We start from the raw sequence: 18,359 nt of genomic DNA, 5'->3' as shown, positions 1-18,359 counted from the left end.
TGTATCTGTATTGAGGCACATCAGGGAGATGTGTGACAAATTTCTTCTCCTCGGCCTGACTGGGTATGGCCTTCTAGTCACTCTACCAGTTTATACAGCAGTAACAGGGCGTATCCATGGGACACCCCTGTCTTCACTGCATCTCCAGTTTTGGCTGCCTTAAGAATCCAGATTAATCTGCATCACAATGGATTCAAAAAATAAAGAGACCAGTTTCATTAATAGATGTTTTCACATTGACCTCTTCTCCCAGGTGCAGTCCTCCTCACACAGCATCCTCTCCGGGGGGAAAGTGCACAGATGCTCCCCATGGACCCAGCTGTGTGCGACTTAGTGGGGAGGGCTAAGGGCATTTTTCCTGGCAGGCAAAAGAACTGGCTGACCCAGTTGAACAGAGCAACCTACACAGCCAAACAGCCTCTACATAGAAGGTGGTTACAAGGCCCAGTTACTGGAGCTTTCAAAGCACAGGTTACCCAAACACCTGAAACTTCGTGTTAATGCAGAGCACAGATTCCTGGCACTTGGGGGAAAAGATAATCTTAAATACACCTGAAGTTCACAAAAACTGTATATCTGATGAAGAACTGCATAATCTGTTATACACACATAGGCAATTTCCCCCTCAGCAAGAACAGCAGATTATACTTAAAGATGGAAGAAAGCCAAAGCGATCCAATGTTTAATGTGCTCCCTTTGTTTCTCTCCTCACAGCAGGGAAACCTGAAACCAAGATAAAACCCCTCTGAAGGCTATTTCAAAAACACAAGCACACACTGGATCAGGAGATGGTTTAAAGTGCACACTTTTATTTTCTATTACAAAGGCTATAAGAAGCAAGTTTGGTTTTTTCTTTAAGAACAAAAACAAAAATGTTGTTAAAACATCTACATTATTATCCTGATACTAGACCTTATGAAAGATACTAAGTTCTTTATTAATAGTAAAGCGTGGTATTCTTAAATTATATTAATACAGAGACATAGTAAAGGACTCAAAATCATTACTACCCAGCTCAGAACTGCAGCATCCCCTTGCTATCTTTTCCTTTCACGTGCTAAAACCCATCCATTTTTGACATACAGTTTCATACAAGCTAAGTAGGGTATTTTCTGTTTTCTTTTTTTCACTTCCCCCTGTAAAGGCCAGGTTAACTCCATTGCCAGTGTCACCTAAATCCTTGCTGCTACCAAAGATTCTGTGAAAAGATTTTTACTAAGTCCTTCAGCATTTAACAAGTTTCTGCTCTGTGTGAATGTCTGTGGTTATTTTATAGGACATGAGATTTTCTTCTAATGTTATAAAATTAAAACATCATTTCTTTTGTTAATAACCCTCACATTTCATTCTGCACTGCAGAACTATCTCATGTGAATAAAGAAGAGTGAGTTATCACAGAGCCTTGTGAACACACCCCTAAAGCAGCCCTACAACTTTTGGTTTATCTGTTGTAGAGCTGCGAGCACTGAGCAGTTTTGCCAAGAGTACATAATGTGCTGAAGAAAAACCCTCTTGGCTTGATACAGTGGGCCTGTGAAGTCAAGTGTGAAACTTCCTGCCTTTCACAATGTCCCTTTAAATAATATAAGCAAAGCCTTACCATGAAAACTTTACTCACTACTTAGCAGTATAATACTCTCACTGAGATGGGACTGCGAGGACATCCTAAGGGGTTTCAAAAATGTGAACAGGGAAACCTGTCCCATCTCAAAATTTATACCTATCGATATAAAACCCTCCCCTCTTTTGTTATTTTCCTTTCCCTATGCCAAATAGAAGTCTTCATATTTAAACTGGAGATGCTGCGTTTCCTGGCCCGAGTCCTTTTCCTTTACCCTCATTTAAAAGATTCCTTTGATACCACACACATATAATATTATATAGAGAGATATATTTAATACCTGTGTATATATGTTTCATGGGAGGGGTCACATATATACACACTAAAACAAGTCTGGTGACAAAGTACTGCAACACCACAGACCAGATTATCATATCAGGGAAAACAAAAAGAGACACTCAACTCAACCTTTATGACTGTGGGCCTCCCTCAGCTCAGCTCACTCGTGCTCTCCCTCTGTCTTGCCTTGGCCCCAGCCCGAAACTCTGAAGCCCCACCAAGCAGCCTGGCTCTCACTGCAGAGATGGGGAGAGGGGATAGTGACCCACTCTGTAACCTAAACAAGTCCTTGTATGAGAAATCACAGCTCAGCAAACACTAGAGTCACATTAGAGATGCAGATTTGTTTCAAAAATAAAAACCACATTCCAATGTTCCCCGATCCAGATTTCGTTCCTTGGCACCTCTGCTCAAGAAGAGCAGAAGAAGATAACCCAGCAGCTGATGCCTGCCTTCTCCCCTGTCTCTGTCCATAAAGTTGACCACTTGAGCACAAGAATGACCAGGAGAAGGTACGATCCAGACAGCTACCACAGGAGAAGAAAATACAGCGCACCTGACCACTCAAAAACTGCCAGGTCTGATATTGCTCATACCAAACCAATGACTACCACATCCACATTTTAAGAGAAAGAAAAAAAGCTCTGTAGGGAAGTGGCTGAGTTGCCCAGGGAAGTGGCTGAGTCACCATCCCTGGAGGTATTTAAAAAGACATGCAGATGCGGCACTTAGGGACATGGCTTAGTGTAAGGACTTGGCAATGCAGGGTTAAGGATTGGACTTGATAATCTTCAAGTTCTTTTCCAACCTAAAGGATTCAAAGTGCAAAGGCACATTCAGTTTACTTAGAGCACATTGTCTCTCTGGAAAGATTTCAGACTAGCATGCAGAGCACTCTGCTCTGTAACTAGACCTTAACTATCCCAGTGGAGCCAAATAACCTTCCTCAAGGCTGGTTTAGAAAGGTTACAGCTGCCTCCACAGCATCTCTCAGTTTCCTCATCTCATGTCTCCTGAGGCTGTGAACTCCAAGGATATAGGAGCAGGGAACAAAGAAGGGGACCAGCAAAGCCAAAGCACCAAGGAATTTACGGCCAGATTGTATTTCCCATGGATACAGCACTGCCAGCCCCCAGGGGTCCAAGATTGCTGTCCAGGGAGACTGTATTAAAAAGACATCCCTGGCAAAGGCTGGGAGGGAGATGTGTTTGTGTCTGAGCGGATGGTGCCATCTCTGCATGCAAAACTGCAAAGCACAAAAAGCTGGACTGCAGCACAGAGGAGAGGGAAGCTCAGGACAGGACATTTGTTTACTGCTTAGAGGAAGAGACTGCCAGAAAGGGCAAAGCTGATGGTATTCAGAGCAGTAGTGCCTTTTGCTGCTGCCACTATAAAAGCAAAAAGTCCTGGCCCAGAGCTCAGCATCACTGGTTCCCCATCAGGTGGGACAGGAGACGTGCATGGCTGGGGTCCCACTCTGCCTCACTCTCCACCACTGTCCCAGCCCTGGGTCGCATCCTGGCTGCACTGTGCATCTGCAAGCTCCCTGCCCTGATTCTGAGAAGAAGGGAACTGGACCTCTGGTGCTGGTAAGTGCGTCCAGCTGGATTCCTGTCAGCTAAATATCAGCCATGCTGCTCAATGGTATCCTTTTAAATGGGTCCCCACCCAGTTCTTCTGGCAGTGCAGGGAAAAACACAGCTCTAAGTAACCAGAAGCACACACCACTTAAAGAGCAAGAAGGGAACACCATTATCTCCCTCCCTGTCTTCAGGATGCAAGGCAACAAAGAAATAAACACAGGCTCCTTTTGGTGACAGCCTTCCTCCAGACTGATACTGCTGTGTGAATTACAGTGACAAGAGGGTGTGTCACAGACTCCACCTTCTAGATCGGTTCAGTCTTACTTGCACCAGTCACACCAGCCAATAAACAAACCCAAAACTATCTACCCTGAATACTTGCCACACACTGAGAAAGGTATCTAATGAAGTCACCAATTTACTTTCTGGGTACAGCTGAAACAGTCTGAAGTCTGAACAAATCTGAAATAACACAGTTCCTGCTGCTGCAAGCAGCTTCATTACTTTGCTGCTATTACCTGCACTGTTACACCACAGGGTTGTTATCCTGCTCAGCACCAGTTGATGCCTTAGGGCAATACAGACAGCTGGAGCTTAAGCCTATATGTTTAAGCCAGATCTAGTGGTTTTCCTTGTTTGCACCTCAATTCCTAATTCTTCTGGTACTGAACTCCCAGGAAAGCAGAACAGCTGCAGCAGGAGAAGTGAGGTTTGTTCTGCAGCACTGAAAAAAGGAGTACATGAAATTCATAGTCATCTTTTCACCAGATGTCATAACATCATAGAATGGCCTGGGTTGGAAGGGACCTTAAAAACCATCTAGTTCCAATCTCCCTGCCATTTACAAGGACACCTTCCACTAGACCATGTTGCTCAGAGCTCTATTTAACATGGCCTTTAACACTTCCAGGGATGGGGCACCCACAACTTCTCTGTCCCTTTCTTTCAGCTGTGGTCTCCAGATCTCCGTAGTTGTACTCTAAACTGAAGGACAGAATAATGACACAAGGAGAAATTCTGTTTTGCAGTCCAGTACAAACTGAATGAATTCCTCTGAATGGACACTGAAAACAAAAAGATGGAGTGGAAGGAGAATTTCAGTGAAAGGAAGAAGAAAAGATGGATCACAAACTTAGTGAGCATGGTGTTCGCTGGCCAAGGAGAATCAAATTCACAAATTCATTCACCACTAATAAATCATCGTCTCATAATCTTAAAATAAAATAAAAGAAAGGTTCTCTTTGCGAGACACAGAGCTCGCTCTCCCTGCTACTGCCACTCGGAAAAACCACCCCATGTTTCTGCAGCTGACAGGCTCCTCCCTGCCCTCACTATACTCCATCCCGCAATAGGAAGTTGTATTTCCCGAAGTCGTCATCCCTGGGGCAGAGCAGCATGTCCTTGCGGGCTTTGGCCAGTTTCTGTTTCAGCACTTCCCTCCGGTCCAGCCACTCTGTCAGCTCGTCCTGGCCATGGGCATAGCGACACTCCTCTCCCTCAGGGCAGGCCTTGCTCTTCTGGAACCTGCCAGCACAAGACGCACAGTCAAGAGGGCAGCCCCAGGACAGGGGTTTGAGCATTTTGCCTGGGATGCTTGATCAGGACCCACTGAAACATGCCATGAACTCTTCTTTTTAAGGGCAAGACAATACTCCTACAAATCCATGCAGTGGGAAAGGCAACAGAGGCTGGGAACAGAAACAGAGCAGTGAAAAGAGCAATGACTATGAGGGGATTTAGTCAGGAGCACAAAACAATGTGAGCTGGAACTGAACCAGCAGGGATGAGGAGAAACTATGACACAAGACAGGAAATGCCAGATAACCACCACAAAAGACAGGGCTTTCTTTCTAACCAAAATGGCATTTCTAACCTTCTCAAGGCACCTCAAGGTGCTGATTCAGAGGGTGTCAGACATTCAAACCATTTAATAAGGCACCTGGCAATCCCCCAAGCACTAGGCCAAGAGGACTGTTCAGTGGCCTGAGAGCTGAGAGCATCCTGGTTATGGAGGGCACAGGGGCAGACATGAAGCTTGCTCTCTTTTTCTAAAGACACATGCTCAGGAGTGTACTTTTATCCCTCAGTATTGTGGCTGAGCACCTCTGGGATTCAACAACAGCCTCACTGTAACCCAAACACGTCATCTCCTCCTCCTCCTCCTCCATGCAGAATTCTCTGAGAACTCTGTGAGAGGATGAGGAGGGATGACAGAAGCCCCGGGCCTGTTACCCTGTCCCTGCAGCAGCAGCAGCACAGAAGGGAGATGAGACAGCAGTACCTTTCACAGAGCCGGAATTCGCCCATGGGGAAGCGGTAGCTCCAGCAGCTGGAGTCACTGTCTGAGGTGAAGACCTTCTCCTTGTGCTTTTCTGACTGGATATGCTGCTGCCATTGCTTCTTGCTGTTGCTGTTCTTCCCGCAGAGCCAGCAGTGGTAGCCCATCTAACCGGTGCACACAGGGCAAAAGGCCAGTCAGCATGTTAACATTCACATCCATCTGCTTTCCCTGTGCTGGCACTGCCTCTGCCCTTCTCCTTCCAGAGCATCCTGGAAGTTCCACTCAGTGTATGACTTCCCTTCACGCTTCTCTGCCATGCCATCTTTAGGGAATTGTGCTTCCACTAAAGGCAAACTGAGGAGATGCTCTGTTGGCATCTGCATATGGCTCAAACAGGCTCAGGGGACAAAGCAGCTCAGCTTACTGACATGGCCTCCCTGCCCCTGCTGATGGCCTCAGTGGGGTCTCACTGCAAGGTCCCCAGGTGCACAGGCAATGCAGAAGTTGGACCAAGGGCTGGACTTGATGATCTAGGAGGTCTTTTCCAAACCAATTGATTCTATGATTCTATGACTCTTCAGGAGCACAAACGCTTACACCAGTATCACTTCTGGGCTAAGGAGACACATCTGCCTTTAATTTTTTCAGGTCTCTGTGCTCCTGACCCATCTCTTCTACAAGGTTCTTCCTTTTCTGATAGGCCTGCAAGGGCTTGGCCAGCTTGCCCAGGAGCAGGCAGGAACCCTGGAGAGAGGCTGAGCCCACACAAAAGCAAACCTAAAGTAGGTTCCTAATGGCTTGAGGATTAACAGAAAAGCCATTGCAGAGCCTTACTGACACCAGGTCAATCTCTTCTTGCCTCAGCTGTGCTGCCCTTGCTGTGCTGCTCCCAGCCACCCATTCAACCTACATTAGTACAGGCTCTTTTCCAGAAGAGCAGTGCAGTCCCTGCTCACTCACACCTGGAGCCCAGGAGAGGGGAAGGCTGTCAGCATTGAGGAGGAGGAGGAAGAAGAATGAAGGGCAAGAGATCAGGTCATTACCATGATGTCCGCATAGTCAGTGGGCATCTGGATCTGTTTCTCCCCTTCTCGTGAGGTGAGTGGTGTTCCCTCTCCAGGTTTCCCAGGATTATGTTTCTTTAGCCACATGTCATAGGTCTGCTGCATATCTAGTACTGCACAAAGGCGATTAATGAAGTCACAATCAATCTCCCACACCATGCACAAACTACAACAAAGGGACAAGCACTGGGGCAGCCCTTCCCTCCCCTCGCCTGTGCAGCAGCACCAGAGAGAAGGTCTGTGCTTGGGAGGCCCCATGTCACCTCCTCAGATGAGACTCCTGCATTAAATTCACACCACACCTGATATGGGAGGAGTCTTCTATTAGTTGAGCAGGTACTGAAAATTTTCAGTAAGGTGGGAAGGTGACCCAAGATCTTCATGGAATTCACCCCACAAGATGATTCTCCATGAGACCTGATTCTGCTTGACCTCAGAAGACATCTCACTCCAGCCAGGAAGCTAAGGCAGGGGCTGGTTTCAGATCTGTTCCTTTCCTCTACGACTAAGCTTCATCCTCAGCACTAGAGAGGGAGGAGAGCCCTTAAGCCAGCTGGCCGCAGGAAGCATTGAGGAGGGCAGAAAGACCTAATGATAGTGTGCTTCAGGTTCAAAACCTTACCAGAGGACTGCAGTCATTGCCTCTTGCAGCTTTGGGTTTAAAATCTACTCAGAATACTTGTGGGAAGGGAAATTTGAGGTGGAAGCTTTAACTACACATCTGCCTTTCCCACATGTCTGCAGACACTGATACGATCCTCTACGTGTGATGCATTAGTGATTTACTCCTTGCTAAATGGGTAATTGAGGAACTCGAGGCAACTGGGGATAATGAACACGAATTCCCCCAAACTGAAACAACCCTTTCCTTAGAAGATTCACCTTTGTGTTTAAGCAAACACTCAGATTGGTCTGATGTGCTCTAAAGGCCTCAGCAACAAAATGATTTGAACTGTAACAAGTAACAGTTTGGTCCAGCAGAGAGAAAGACCCTCCAGAGAATCATAAAGACCAAACTCAGGGCAGGCCTGAGATCCTTCAGGCTGAAATCCCACAGAGGCAGGAGAGCACCTGGACAACTGATTCTTTTTCCCCATCTTGCTGTTGCTGTGAATAAACAAGGGTTGCTGCCAGAGCTGGCCATCCAGGGAATGGGCAACTCCCGAGCTATCCCCCAGAAGGTAAGCTGGGAGCTTGCATAATTAAATACAGACAAGCTCCTCCAAAAAGTCACCATCCAATGATGTTCTCATTCAGAATCTCATCTCCACCCCCTGGAGTACAATGCCATGAGCAGGGAGTGCCATAGCCCAGGAGCAAGGGATTAGGAGGAGGAGTAGGCAAGAAAGCCAAGGCAGATAGAAGACAGACAAGAGATACAGGAGCAGCTACAGGCCAGGACTGGTGCTTTGGCAGAGCTCCATACGGAGCCAGGCCTGGGACTTTACAGTCAACTGGAGGGACAGCACAGGGTAGATTCAAAATTGCTGCAGAAAGAGAGGGCAGCAATGGAGCAAAGCAAGACATGAGACCAATGTGCACAAGTCCCAGAACAAGGGACTGAAGATACACATGCACATTTACAAAAAGAGCAGCTCTAAATTACTGTAGACAGACCTGCCCAGCTCTGCCTCTGCTGTCAAGAGTATGTCTTAACAAACCCTGCATCCATTGCCCAAATGTCCTCTTCCCTCTCCCCAGACTCTCTGGCCCACATTTCCCCCACTTACTTTTATTTTCTTTCATGAAGGTCCACATGTCTCTCTCCTCAGGGCTGTGGGCAAAGGAGCAGTTGCCCACGTACTGGCATTTCCTGCCATTCTGTGCATGGATGCACAACTATTAAAAGTCAGAGAGAAAATTTAGCATCAGCACAAACACTCCTTGCTAGAGAGGAAAGTCGGTTCAATAACCAGTTGGGGCATTAAACTGCACACAGGAGAGATTGCAAACAGGACACTTTATACATCATTAATGCATGCTTCTTTTCCTCAATCTCCTGATGCCATAAACATGCAGGCAGCTCAGTTCAGCACCTGCTCCATTTTCAGAGGTGACTGGGGGCACGTACAGGGCAAGACAGCAGGGAGCAACCTGGGTTGGCCTCATAGTGTTTCCTGCTGGTCAAGCTGCTGGTCCCCAAAGATGACTCATTCTCCAGCCATCTCCGAGTGGGTGAAGAGTGGCCTTACAGGTTGCTTAGACCACACTAGTCTGCACATAACTTTACCTCACAGTTACCAACAGCATCATTGCCAGAGAAAATGAGAAGCTTTCCAAGCATTGTATTTACGGATTGTCCCTTCTCCCCCAGTACAGGCACCAGAGGAGGACATACCATAGGGTAGGGGCAAAGAGCTTTTCCTTTCAGGGAAAAAGGAAAGGAGGGGAAGAGAAAAACAATCTATCACCACATTTGGGGTTGGGTTTGGAGGCTGGATATCTGCAATTTTTCTCACAACACGTGGCTTTTTAGCTGAGTTCTTTCAAAATCCATTGTGAGCAAGTTTCACAATCTAGAGCAGCACAGCCACAGCAAAGGCATGAACTGGCTACTCCTATGCGTCTTGCCTCTCACTCACATTCAGAAACGCTGACCAAAGGGGAGACTTAAATTTCATTCCCAAATCCTGTGCCAGCCAGAGATGCATTAACAGTTCCTGTTATGCATTAACAGCAATATCAAAAACTCGCATATGTGCATACAGTGGTTTAAATGGGTGCTGCTCCTTTTTCTGCTCGCCCTTTTTGCTGGACGTGTTTTGCTGACTTCAATCTGTCCTTACTTGCCATCCCAGTCATCATGTGCCTGCCTCCCTGTCAAGTCTGCAAGGAAGCAGCCCTCAAAGCACTGCACCATGGTGGAAGGGAATGGGAAGGGACAGCTGGCCATGCTGGGCATGGGGCTTACGTCATATTGCTGTGGGAAGTTGCGGATGGAAGGCAGTGGTCGGACAGACACCCACTTCTTTTTTGCTTTGGACATGACCAGCAGGACACGGCGTTCCTTTGTCCAACTGAAGAAGAGAGAATAAATCAAGAAAGGCATAAAAAAGAACAGAACAAGGGTTCTTTAGCTCAGAGACCCTTAAATATTGAGAGATGACCAGATCCTGCTGTCCAGCTTGTCCCTGCACTATCTGGGTGCTCTTAGATGTGCACATCTGTGATGGAGAAGCTACAAGAAGGGCATTTTAGGAGGACTTCTCCCTGTACATATTACCTATTTCCTAGGGTATCTTTTCTTACAGAGCCAAAAAAATCGCCCCCAAACCTCACATGGCATCACCATGGATTACTAAACAGCTGCATTCTACCCTTCAACACAGACAATTCTTCAGATGCAATCAGATCTATGAAAACCACTTGGGAATATTTTCTGCTTGAAAGGTGCAACAGAAGTGCAAGTCATTACAAGCACTGTCTTATGAACAGGTGCCAGAAAGTAATAATTCTCCTGGAGCTCCAGCAAGTGATCACTGGGTGATACCCCGGGCAAAACCCTCAGCTCTATTCAGCAGCTGCACAAAGAAGTGTTATTTTTCCCACTTCAGGATGCCATTCTCACCTGCTCACTTCCTCCAGAAACTGCTGCTCCTGTCTTTTCTTCAACAAAAGCCTTACATTTGCAATAGGATGCTGGACTGTGCCTTTGCAGCTTGTATTATAGGAAGAGAAGTCCTATAAACCCTTCCATCCTATCCCGCCAGGCTGCCTGGGTGTGACAGGCCACAGTTTCCATGACCCAACAGTGACTGCCCAGCCAATATTCCTCTTGCAGGGGGCTTATAAGAAAGATGGGAACAATTTTTTCAGTAGGGCCTGTAGTGATAAGACAAGGGGTAATGGCTTGAAACTGAAAGATGGTGGATTCAGACAAGATATTAGAAGGAACTTTTTATGATGAGGCTGTTGAAACACTGGCACAACCCAGAGAGGAGGTGGATGCCTCATATCTGTAAACATTTAAGGTCAGGCCAGACAGGGCTCTTGAGCAATCTGACCTAGTTGAAGATGCCCCTGCTCATTGCAGGAGGGCTGGACTAGAAGATCTTTAAAGGCCCCTCTCAATCCAAACTGTTCTATGATTCAATGATTCTGTCACATTCTCATGAGTCTCAAAGAACTGAGAGGTGCAAACAGATATGACATGCATCAGAGAAGAGCAACCAAAGCCATGAAAAAGCCAAGAAACCTAATTTAAAATGAACCAGAATGCTTGAAGGGGGTGGAGAAAAGAGAAGGTTGCATTGCTCACCAGTGGCGGGCTTTGGCACTACAGTACTTGAGGTCTTTATCTGGCTCCACCAGCTGTCCATTCCTCCAGCATTGGCCACACACAAATTTCATCTGGAGGTCAAAGGTGCTTGATGTGGGAGTCCGGGGAGAAGCCTGGGGAAAAGAACAACAGTTTCAGGGGAACAGAGACAGAAGGCACTCTCCAAACCTGCCACAGAGATGTTGGCAGCTCCCCGCGCGGCCATGTGCCAGCGACAAGCCAGATTAAATCAGAGACAGCCTAGCCCTCCTTTACCAGTGTTAGCCAGTGGCTCACTCAGATAGCAGACAGGAGCAAAACCACTGCTTGCTTCAGCACGATTTCCTGGGCTTTGACATCTGGCCAAATGCACAGACAGCCTGGCAGCTTCCAGCACTGACCAGGCCTGGCTGCAAAACCCCTCCAGCCTATCTCCAAGTACAGACAAGCTCTGTGACACCTGCCCCAACACTTATCCCCAGTTCCCTGTAGGCAGGGCAATCCATGTCCCCCTCACTGCCTGTGGAGAGAACTTGGTCACACAGCTGAGAGAACGCCCTCAGGAGGAAGCCAGGCCATGCCACAGTGCAGGATCCACCACTCCTGCTTTTGGACCAAGAGGCTCATGTCATATCTAAGATTTGACACTATGAAGTCAGAGCTGGGTCCTCTTGTTAATATTCTTCCAAGCCATTTCTGGGCAGGTTTCCATCTCCCATAGTTCCTCTGCATTGGGTTTCACAAGCAGTTAATCACTGGACAGAGGTACAATGCACGTATTTCACATCCTCTCAGCCACTGCACTTACTGACCCCACCAAGAAAATACTGGTTTGGGATTCTGACTAACAGATTGTGGAGAAAGGAAAAGAAAGGAGCCAGTCCCGTATCACTGCTTCCTCATATTGTCTGAGCAAATCTCTGGAAAGCTGTTTTCATTCTGTACCACCACTGGAAGATGTGAGGCTGTCTCCAGTTCATTTCCAAACAAAAGGGCAAACCCAAGTGCACGCCAGTGGCCCTGGGCCTGGCAGTATGTAAGAGTACAAGAGAACACCCTGGTCATCGAGCTGGCCATGCAGCACAAAGGTCATGCACCAGTCAAACAGGTCTCTGCCTGCCAACTGCATCAGCAGCCCATCCCACCTGCCATGCCTTGACTTCTAACCCTGAGCATCTCACAACGAGCAGACATGCAAGTCATGTCCCTGAAGAGCAGGTTTCTGCCAGCGACTGAGCAGCAGCAGCAGGGACCCTGTGTGCATCCCTTGGCAAAGGGAAAACAGCAAGCAGAGACAATGCAGAATCAAAGCAACTCCCAGGGAATGCCACATCAGCTATCAGCTACCACTCTGCATCCTCCAGTCTTTTGGAGAAGCAGAGCTGACATAGAAAAGGTCTTCTGTCACTGTGAAAAGCTGACTCGAGAGCCGACCTTGGCCTGTGCTCAATACAAGAGGCCATCAGTGCTCTGGTGTCCCAGCAAAAGGACCCTGCCAGAGAACCAGCATCTCTCTTGAAAAGCAGCAGCAATTCTGGCCTACTTATCTGCAAGACAGCCTTTCTGGAGGCTCCCAGAACATGACTCATTCGCCTGTGCTGGTGACCACCAAGAACACATCAAAGTGGCCAGCTGTGGGATGAGCACAGTTGAGACCTGGGCTATCATGGAAGGCAATACTGTGCCTCTCTCTCACATGTGCAGCCTTTGAACAGTAGTTTTAATCTCCACTTGGTCTCCAAAGGAAATTACACTATGGCTCACTACTGACCCATCAAACCTAAAGACCTAAGGTACCCAAGTGGCACTGCTGGCATATTCCATTTCATGAGCCCCATGCTCTCCTCCTGGTGGCAGATCTCTCAGCACAGCCAAGGAGCTTTGCTCAAACTTACTGACTCAGCAAAAATAAAAACTGAGTGGCTCCAGAAGGGACTATAGGTCAGAGATAAAGAAAATGTCTCTCAGGTAGTTCTGGTAATCTGGGCTGTTTTTTCCACAAATTCTTAACAAAAAGAAGCCCCGTGCATTTCTTCATCTGAGTCATGCAAACTGCTGATCCATCCAGTGGGCATGTATGCTCCCAGGGGATTAGGACCCAAGCAAAAAATCAAAGCTGCTGCTGTTAATGCTACAAGACTGTATTTGTAAAGGCAAGACACATACCTGGCAGGCTGCTGATAACCAACAGTGTGGAAATTATACCACATGAGGCTCTAGCAGACGAAGCCAGGCAAAAGTGCCACAGGCTATGGCACCACCCTTTGCGATGAAGCCAGACAATATAGTGCTAGCTATACACCATGGCAACCAAATAAATAAAAGTCTCTGGCACGACAGCTCTCCACTTCAGGCTCTGCAGAAAGCAACAGCCCCAGCATGGCCACTCCTGTCTCCCAAATTCAGGAATCCCTCTCAGCGATACTGAAATGTTCTCTGGAGGAGCCACATGCTTCAGGGGACTATTTAAGGAGGCCGGTCACTCAGCCACATAACTGAGTGAGCTGTACTTAGGTGCAAGTACTCCTTCTTTCTTTCTTTCCTTTTCTTTCCTCTCCATGCTTAAATTAGTAATTCTGAGGTCAGCTTTCATGGGGTTCTGCAGCTGCCTAGAGAAGTAAAAACAGATTAGTCCTTGAAAACCAGAAAAAATGATGGCTACAACCCCACAATTTGCAGAGATGCGATGGGAGGACACCCAGCTACCTACAACAGCCCCTCTTGCTGATTGCCTCGTCAATCTGCAGCCACTGGGTTTACTCCTACAGCAGCCTCTGTGGGGCCAAATTTGTGAGGCCAACTGCAAGACTCCTGGCAGGTGCTTAGCAAGCCATTTCTTGCTAAGCCTCCTGACCTGCACCATCACAGCTACTGGACTCCTGCATCCTGCCTGCCTCTTTTCTCCACAACTGGATAGCCCCAGCCGCTGAGTCCAACTGGCAGCCATGACAAAACTGCAGCAAAATCCCCCAGAGCGACTTTGCTTCCGCTGACCAGAGGGAAACGGGTGAGAGTGGATAACATGGGATGGTGGGAAGGAGGTGTCTGTTTTTACAGCACTCCTGGGAAGTTGTCTTTGCCAGACAGCCAACTTTGAAAGCTGGAAGAACGCTGAGAAAACTCTGAGTCACGTTAGCCTGCTTGGACAGGAGAAAACAATGGCAAAAGTAAACATCTCTCAACAGATAGTTAGTCCTGCCCACAGCGTGTTTGGCAGCAAGCCAGGGTCTCATCCCAAAGCACAGCCCTCTGGCTGAGGACGTGCTGGTGCCAAAGCCATGGTTTGCTATTTGCAAATACATGCATCTGATCAACTTGACTCTGTTTCCCTGACCAGTGCCAGTGCCAGGCTGCCAATCCCTGCAGACAGTTAGTCTGGTGGTGCTGCTGGTAGACATTTTGTGACTGTACCAACATGGCTGCTGCTTCGCCTTCACACCCTTAAAGGATGGAGGGTGCAGACTGGCTTTGTGACAGGTATTTGTGAGGCACAACCAGACTTTGTCACTGGCCATCTGCCCTAACACTGCCCACAGGGCCCAGAAACAGTAGCTGCCTGCCCATCCCCTGATGTAGCAGGCTCTGGCATTGCGTATCCTGATCCTCTGCCCCCTGCAGGCCCCAGCAGCCAGAAATGGAACCCTCAGTATCCAGATCCCACTTGTTTCAGAGGACATGCTCTGACTATGCCTGCTGTACAGCTCATTCTTCCAACAGCAGCACCTCCAGACAAAGGTGAATTTGAAGCTGCAAGGCTTACAGGAAGACAGCTATCCATCTATCTTTTTTTTAATCCCCTTCATTATGCACAGGAATGGCAAGACAGAGCTTTCTGGAAAATGCAGGTGGATCCAGAGCATGCAGGAGAGAACCAATCTCTAGACTGCACTCTTGGGGCAGGGATTGCTGCTACACACCACATGAGTGACCTAAATCCCTCTCCTATAAAACACCTCCTCAGGATGCTTACAGACTGCATTCAGTGCTGGTCTCTGCAGAGGGACTCCTGGGTGACAGGTCTTAGACTAAGGTGAAACACCCTTGCTTTGACAGTAAGGCATAGAGACCAAGGGGTGGTGAACTCAGGCCTTCACAAGGGGAAAGAAAACTGTCAAATGGAAATTAAAAGGATTCACAACACTTTCCCTGCTATTCTCCAGGGAAAAGAATTGCTTCTACATTCAAGAGGCATGAAGTTTCTCATCTCATCAGAATATATTTAATGAAAGTAAACAAAGAACAAAAAACTCCTTGATTTAATGGCAAAAACTGCTTTAGTTCAACTTTAGGGCTGGGAATCATCCTCACAGAGTGAGCTCTGTTTCTACACTACAGAACTCCCTTTGGGGAAAAAAAAGAAGGCAGCACTGCCCATAGCCAACAGGTTGGAAGAAGGTAAACAAAGAAGTACCTTTTGCTTATAACACACCTCTCCAGGGAAAGTTCTTCGCAGTGCTGGAGGGTGCAGCCAGAGGCACCCTGTTCCACACTGAAAGGCTGGTGGCAGCACAAAGAAAGGCAAAGCTCACACACTTCCCCTGGTATAGCACCCCTGAGATTTCTGTCCAGCCTCAACAGCATCTGGACTGAAAGTTCCACCTGCTCCTGCATTTAGATCAGTCCTGTGGATCACAAGTCATTTCTTAGTCCTTCAAACTGCTCTATCGTCCCTTGGCCACTAAAGGGCAGCAGGACACCTTCAGTCCCCACCATGTGGCCACAGTCCCAGAATCTTCCAATTTCACTAGCAAGGTGTCACAGGAAGCACCGTTCTCTGTGTGTTGCCCTCCTAGTCCTGAAGGATTCAACCCACCACGGAACAGTGCAGATAACAAAGCTGCAAAACAAGGTAGAAAGCTCAACACCAGCACAGCAACCAGAAAAGCTCTCAGCTGCCCTCCTCCTCAATGGCAAACCTGGTCGGCCTGGGACCTATTGGGTGCAGCAGTGAGAGGGAAAGAGGAAGGGCTGGAACTGCTGGGAGCAAAACCAGGCTGCAGGCCCTAGATACACCTTACTGACCATGCTGTTGGCTGGTTTGCTAGCATGTGCCTCCATCTGCTGCCAGTACTTCTTTGATTCCTGCACGATATCTTCATGGGTCATTCCTGTGAACACAAAGGAGACAGAACTGAGCTACACTGCTTTGGCCAACAAAAGACACTTCTTATGTTTGGGCTTAGTAACCCCTGAGTGGCTGACAATTCCCAACAGTCCCCCTGGTAAAGTCAAGACATGAGTTGTGAGGGGGCCCCCCACAGAACATGTTTAGTTCCAGGCTAAGGAAGCTCCTCTCCCTTACACATGCCAAACAAAAGAAGAAGAGTCCAGTCTTCTTGACTCATTCAGACACAGCTTACTGCTCAGGCTTTCTGCAAAGGACCCAGGTGCTGTCTCTGGGACAGTAATTGTTCACTAGGGGTCAACAGCTTGACCAAGGCTGTTCCCCAACACCATATGAACAGATTCTACAGAGGCTCCTGAAGACAATGCTTTGTTACTATTAATCTACTATATAATGGAGTTTTGCCACTATCTGGGAAGATCAGAGATATCCCACTGAGACATCTAGCACCTCAAAAGACACCCCAGAAGTCTCACCCATTCCCTGCTGGGATTAATTAGCCATTACACCTTCAGGTTGAGGGGGCTGTCCGTCAAACAACAGGTGAAGAGGGAAGTTGAAATTCAACATATACAAACACCAAGCACAACCAAGGCAGCAAGGAAAGACCAACAGTGCAAAACCAACAAGCTAGTATGTAATCAGCAAGGAAAGAGCTGTAAGGTTTCAAGTATCAGAAATGCAACATCAGACAACAAGAAAAAGGGTTAATCAGACCTTATCTAAGGAATTAACTGCTGACCAGCTCAAGTGGTGAGGGAACAGCCTGTTAGCCCCAATCAGCTAGATGGGCACCGTGATTTTCAGAGCACTAAACATCAAGAAAAAACTATGTAAGAGTAGGAATTGTTTGGTCAATGTGAGGACTCTGTTACTAGGAAAAACCATGCCATTTAAATGCTATAAAGACCCAAGATAGCTGCCAAAACAAATTGAAGCAAATATCTTGCAGCAGCCAGCTGACTGCAAGCAAGGCTGACCCTGGCAACTACAGGCCTGTCAGCCTGACCTCCGTGCCTGGCAGGGTTATGGAGCAGTTCATCCTGAGTGCAATCACACAGCACCTTCAGGATGGACAAGGGATTAGACCCAGCCAGCAGGGGTTTAGGAGGGGCAGGTCCTGTCTGACCAACCTGATCTCCTTTTACGATCAGGTGATCCACCTGGTGGATGAGGGGAAGGCTGTGGATGTGTCTATCTGGACCTCAGCAAGGCCTTTGACACTGTCTCCCATAATATACTCCTGGAAAAGCTGGTAGCCCACAGCTTGGACAAGTGTACCCTCTGCTGGATTAAGAGCTGGCTGGAGGGCCAGACCCAGAGAGTGCTGGTGAACGGAGCTGCATCCAGCTGGCGGCCAGTCACCAGTGGTGTTCCCCAGGGGTCTGTGTTGGGTCCAGTCCTGTTTAACATCTTCATTGATGATTTAAATGACGGGATTGAGTCCATCATCAGCAAATTTGCTGATGACAACAAGTTGGGAGGAAGTGTCAACCTGCAGGAGGGCTCTGCAGAGGGACCTGCAGAAGGCAGAAGGGCTCTGCAGAGGGACCTGGATAGGCTGGAGAGAGGGGCTGATTCCAATGGGATGAAGTCCAGTAAGGCCAAGTGCTGGGTCCTGCACTTTGGCCGCAACAACCCCCTGCAGCGCTACAGGCTGGGCACAGAGTGGCTGGAAAGCAGCCAGGCAGAAAGGGACCTGGGGGTACTGACTGACAGGAAGCTCAACATGAGCCAACAGTGTGCCCAGGTGGCCAAGAAGGCCAATGGGATCCTGTCCTGTATCAAAAATAGCGTGGCCAGCAGGACCAGGGCAGTGATCCTTCCCCTGTACTCTGCGTTGGTGAGGCCACACCTTGAGTACTGTGTTCAGTTCTGGGCCCCTCAGTTCAGAAAGGATATTGAGGTGCTGGAGCGAGTCCAGAGAAGAGCAACAAGGCTGGTGAAGGGACTGGAGCACAAGCCCTATGGGGAGAGGCTGAGGGAGCTGGGGTTGTTTAGCCTGGAGAAGAGGAGGCTCAGAGGTGACCTCATCACTGTCTAGAACTACTTGAAGGGAAGTTCTAGCCAGGTGGGGGTTGGTCTCTTCTCCCAGGCACTCAGCAACAGGACAAGGGGGCACAGGCTCAAGCTCTGCCAGGGGAAACT

At 48.1% G+C, this 18,359-nt stretch overlaps 1 protein-coding gene across 4 annotated transcripts in view; it reads right to left on the bottom strand.

Annotated features, from left to right (window-relative positions):
* Nucleotides 1-787: 787 nt before the first annotated feature.
* The window catches only part of ZC3H7B (zinc finger CCCH-type containing 7B), a 48,040-nt gene continuing 30,468 nt past the window's right edge, over nucleotides 788-18,359 (bottom strand). For all 4 annotated transcript variants that reach the window (XM_071551850.1, XM_071551851.1, XM_071551848.1 and 1 more), the window contains exons 17-23: nucleotides 16,109-16,194; nucleotides 11,087-11,220; nucleotides 9,740-9,845; nucleotides 8,559-8,667; nucleotides 6,808-6,941; nucleotides 5,765-5,928; nucleotides 788-5,007 (exon numbers count right to left, since the gene is read on the bottom strand). In XM_071551850.1, coding sequence (XP_071407951.1) covers nucleotides 4,815-5,007; nucleotides 5,765-5,928; nucleotides 6,808-6,941; nucleotides 8,559-8,667; nucleotides 9,740-9,845; nucleotides 11,087-11,220; nucleotides 16,109-16,194 — 926 coding nt within the window. In that variant the 3' untranslated portion in view covers nucleotides 788-4,814. The remainder of the gene's footprint in view (nucleotides 5,008-5,764; nucleotides 5,929-6,807; nucleotides 6,942-8,558; nucleotides 8,668-9,739; nucleotides 9,846-11,086; nucleotides 11,221-16,108; nucleotides 16,195-18,359) is intronic.

This window comes from Pithys albifrons, chromosome 3, assembly GCF_047495875.1.
Source record: "Pithys albifrons albifrons isolate INPA30051 chromosome 3, PitAlb_v1, whole genome shotgun sequence".
NCBI classification, from domain to species: domain Eukaryota; kingdom Metazoa; phylum Chordata; class Aves; order Passeriformes; family Thamnophilidae; genus Pithys; species Pithys albifrons.
The sequence above is the reverse complement of the archived record's forward strand: the minus strand, read 5'-3'. Positions and strand labels throughout refer to the sequence as shown.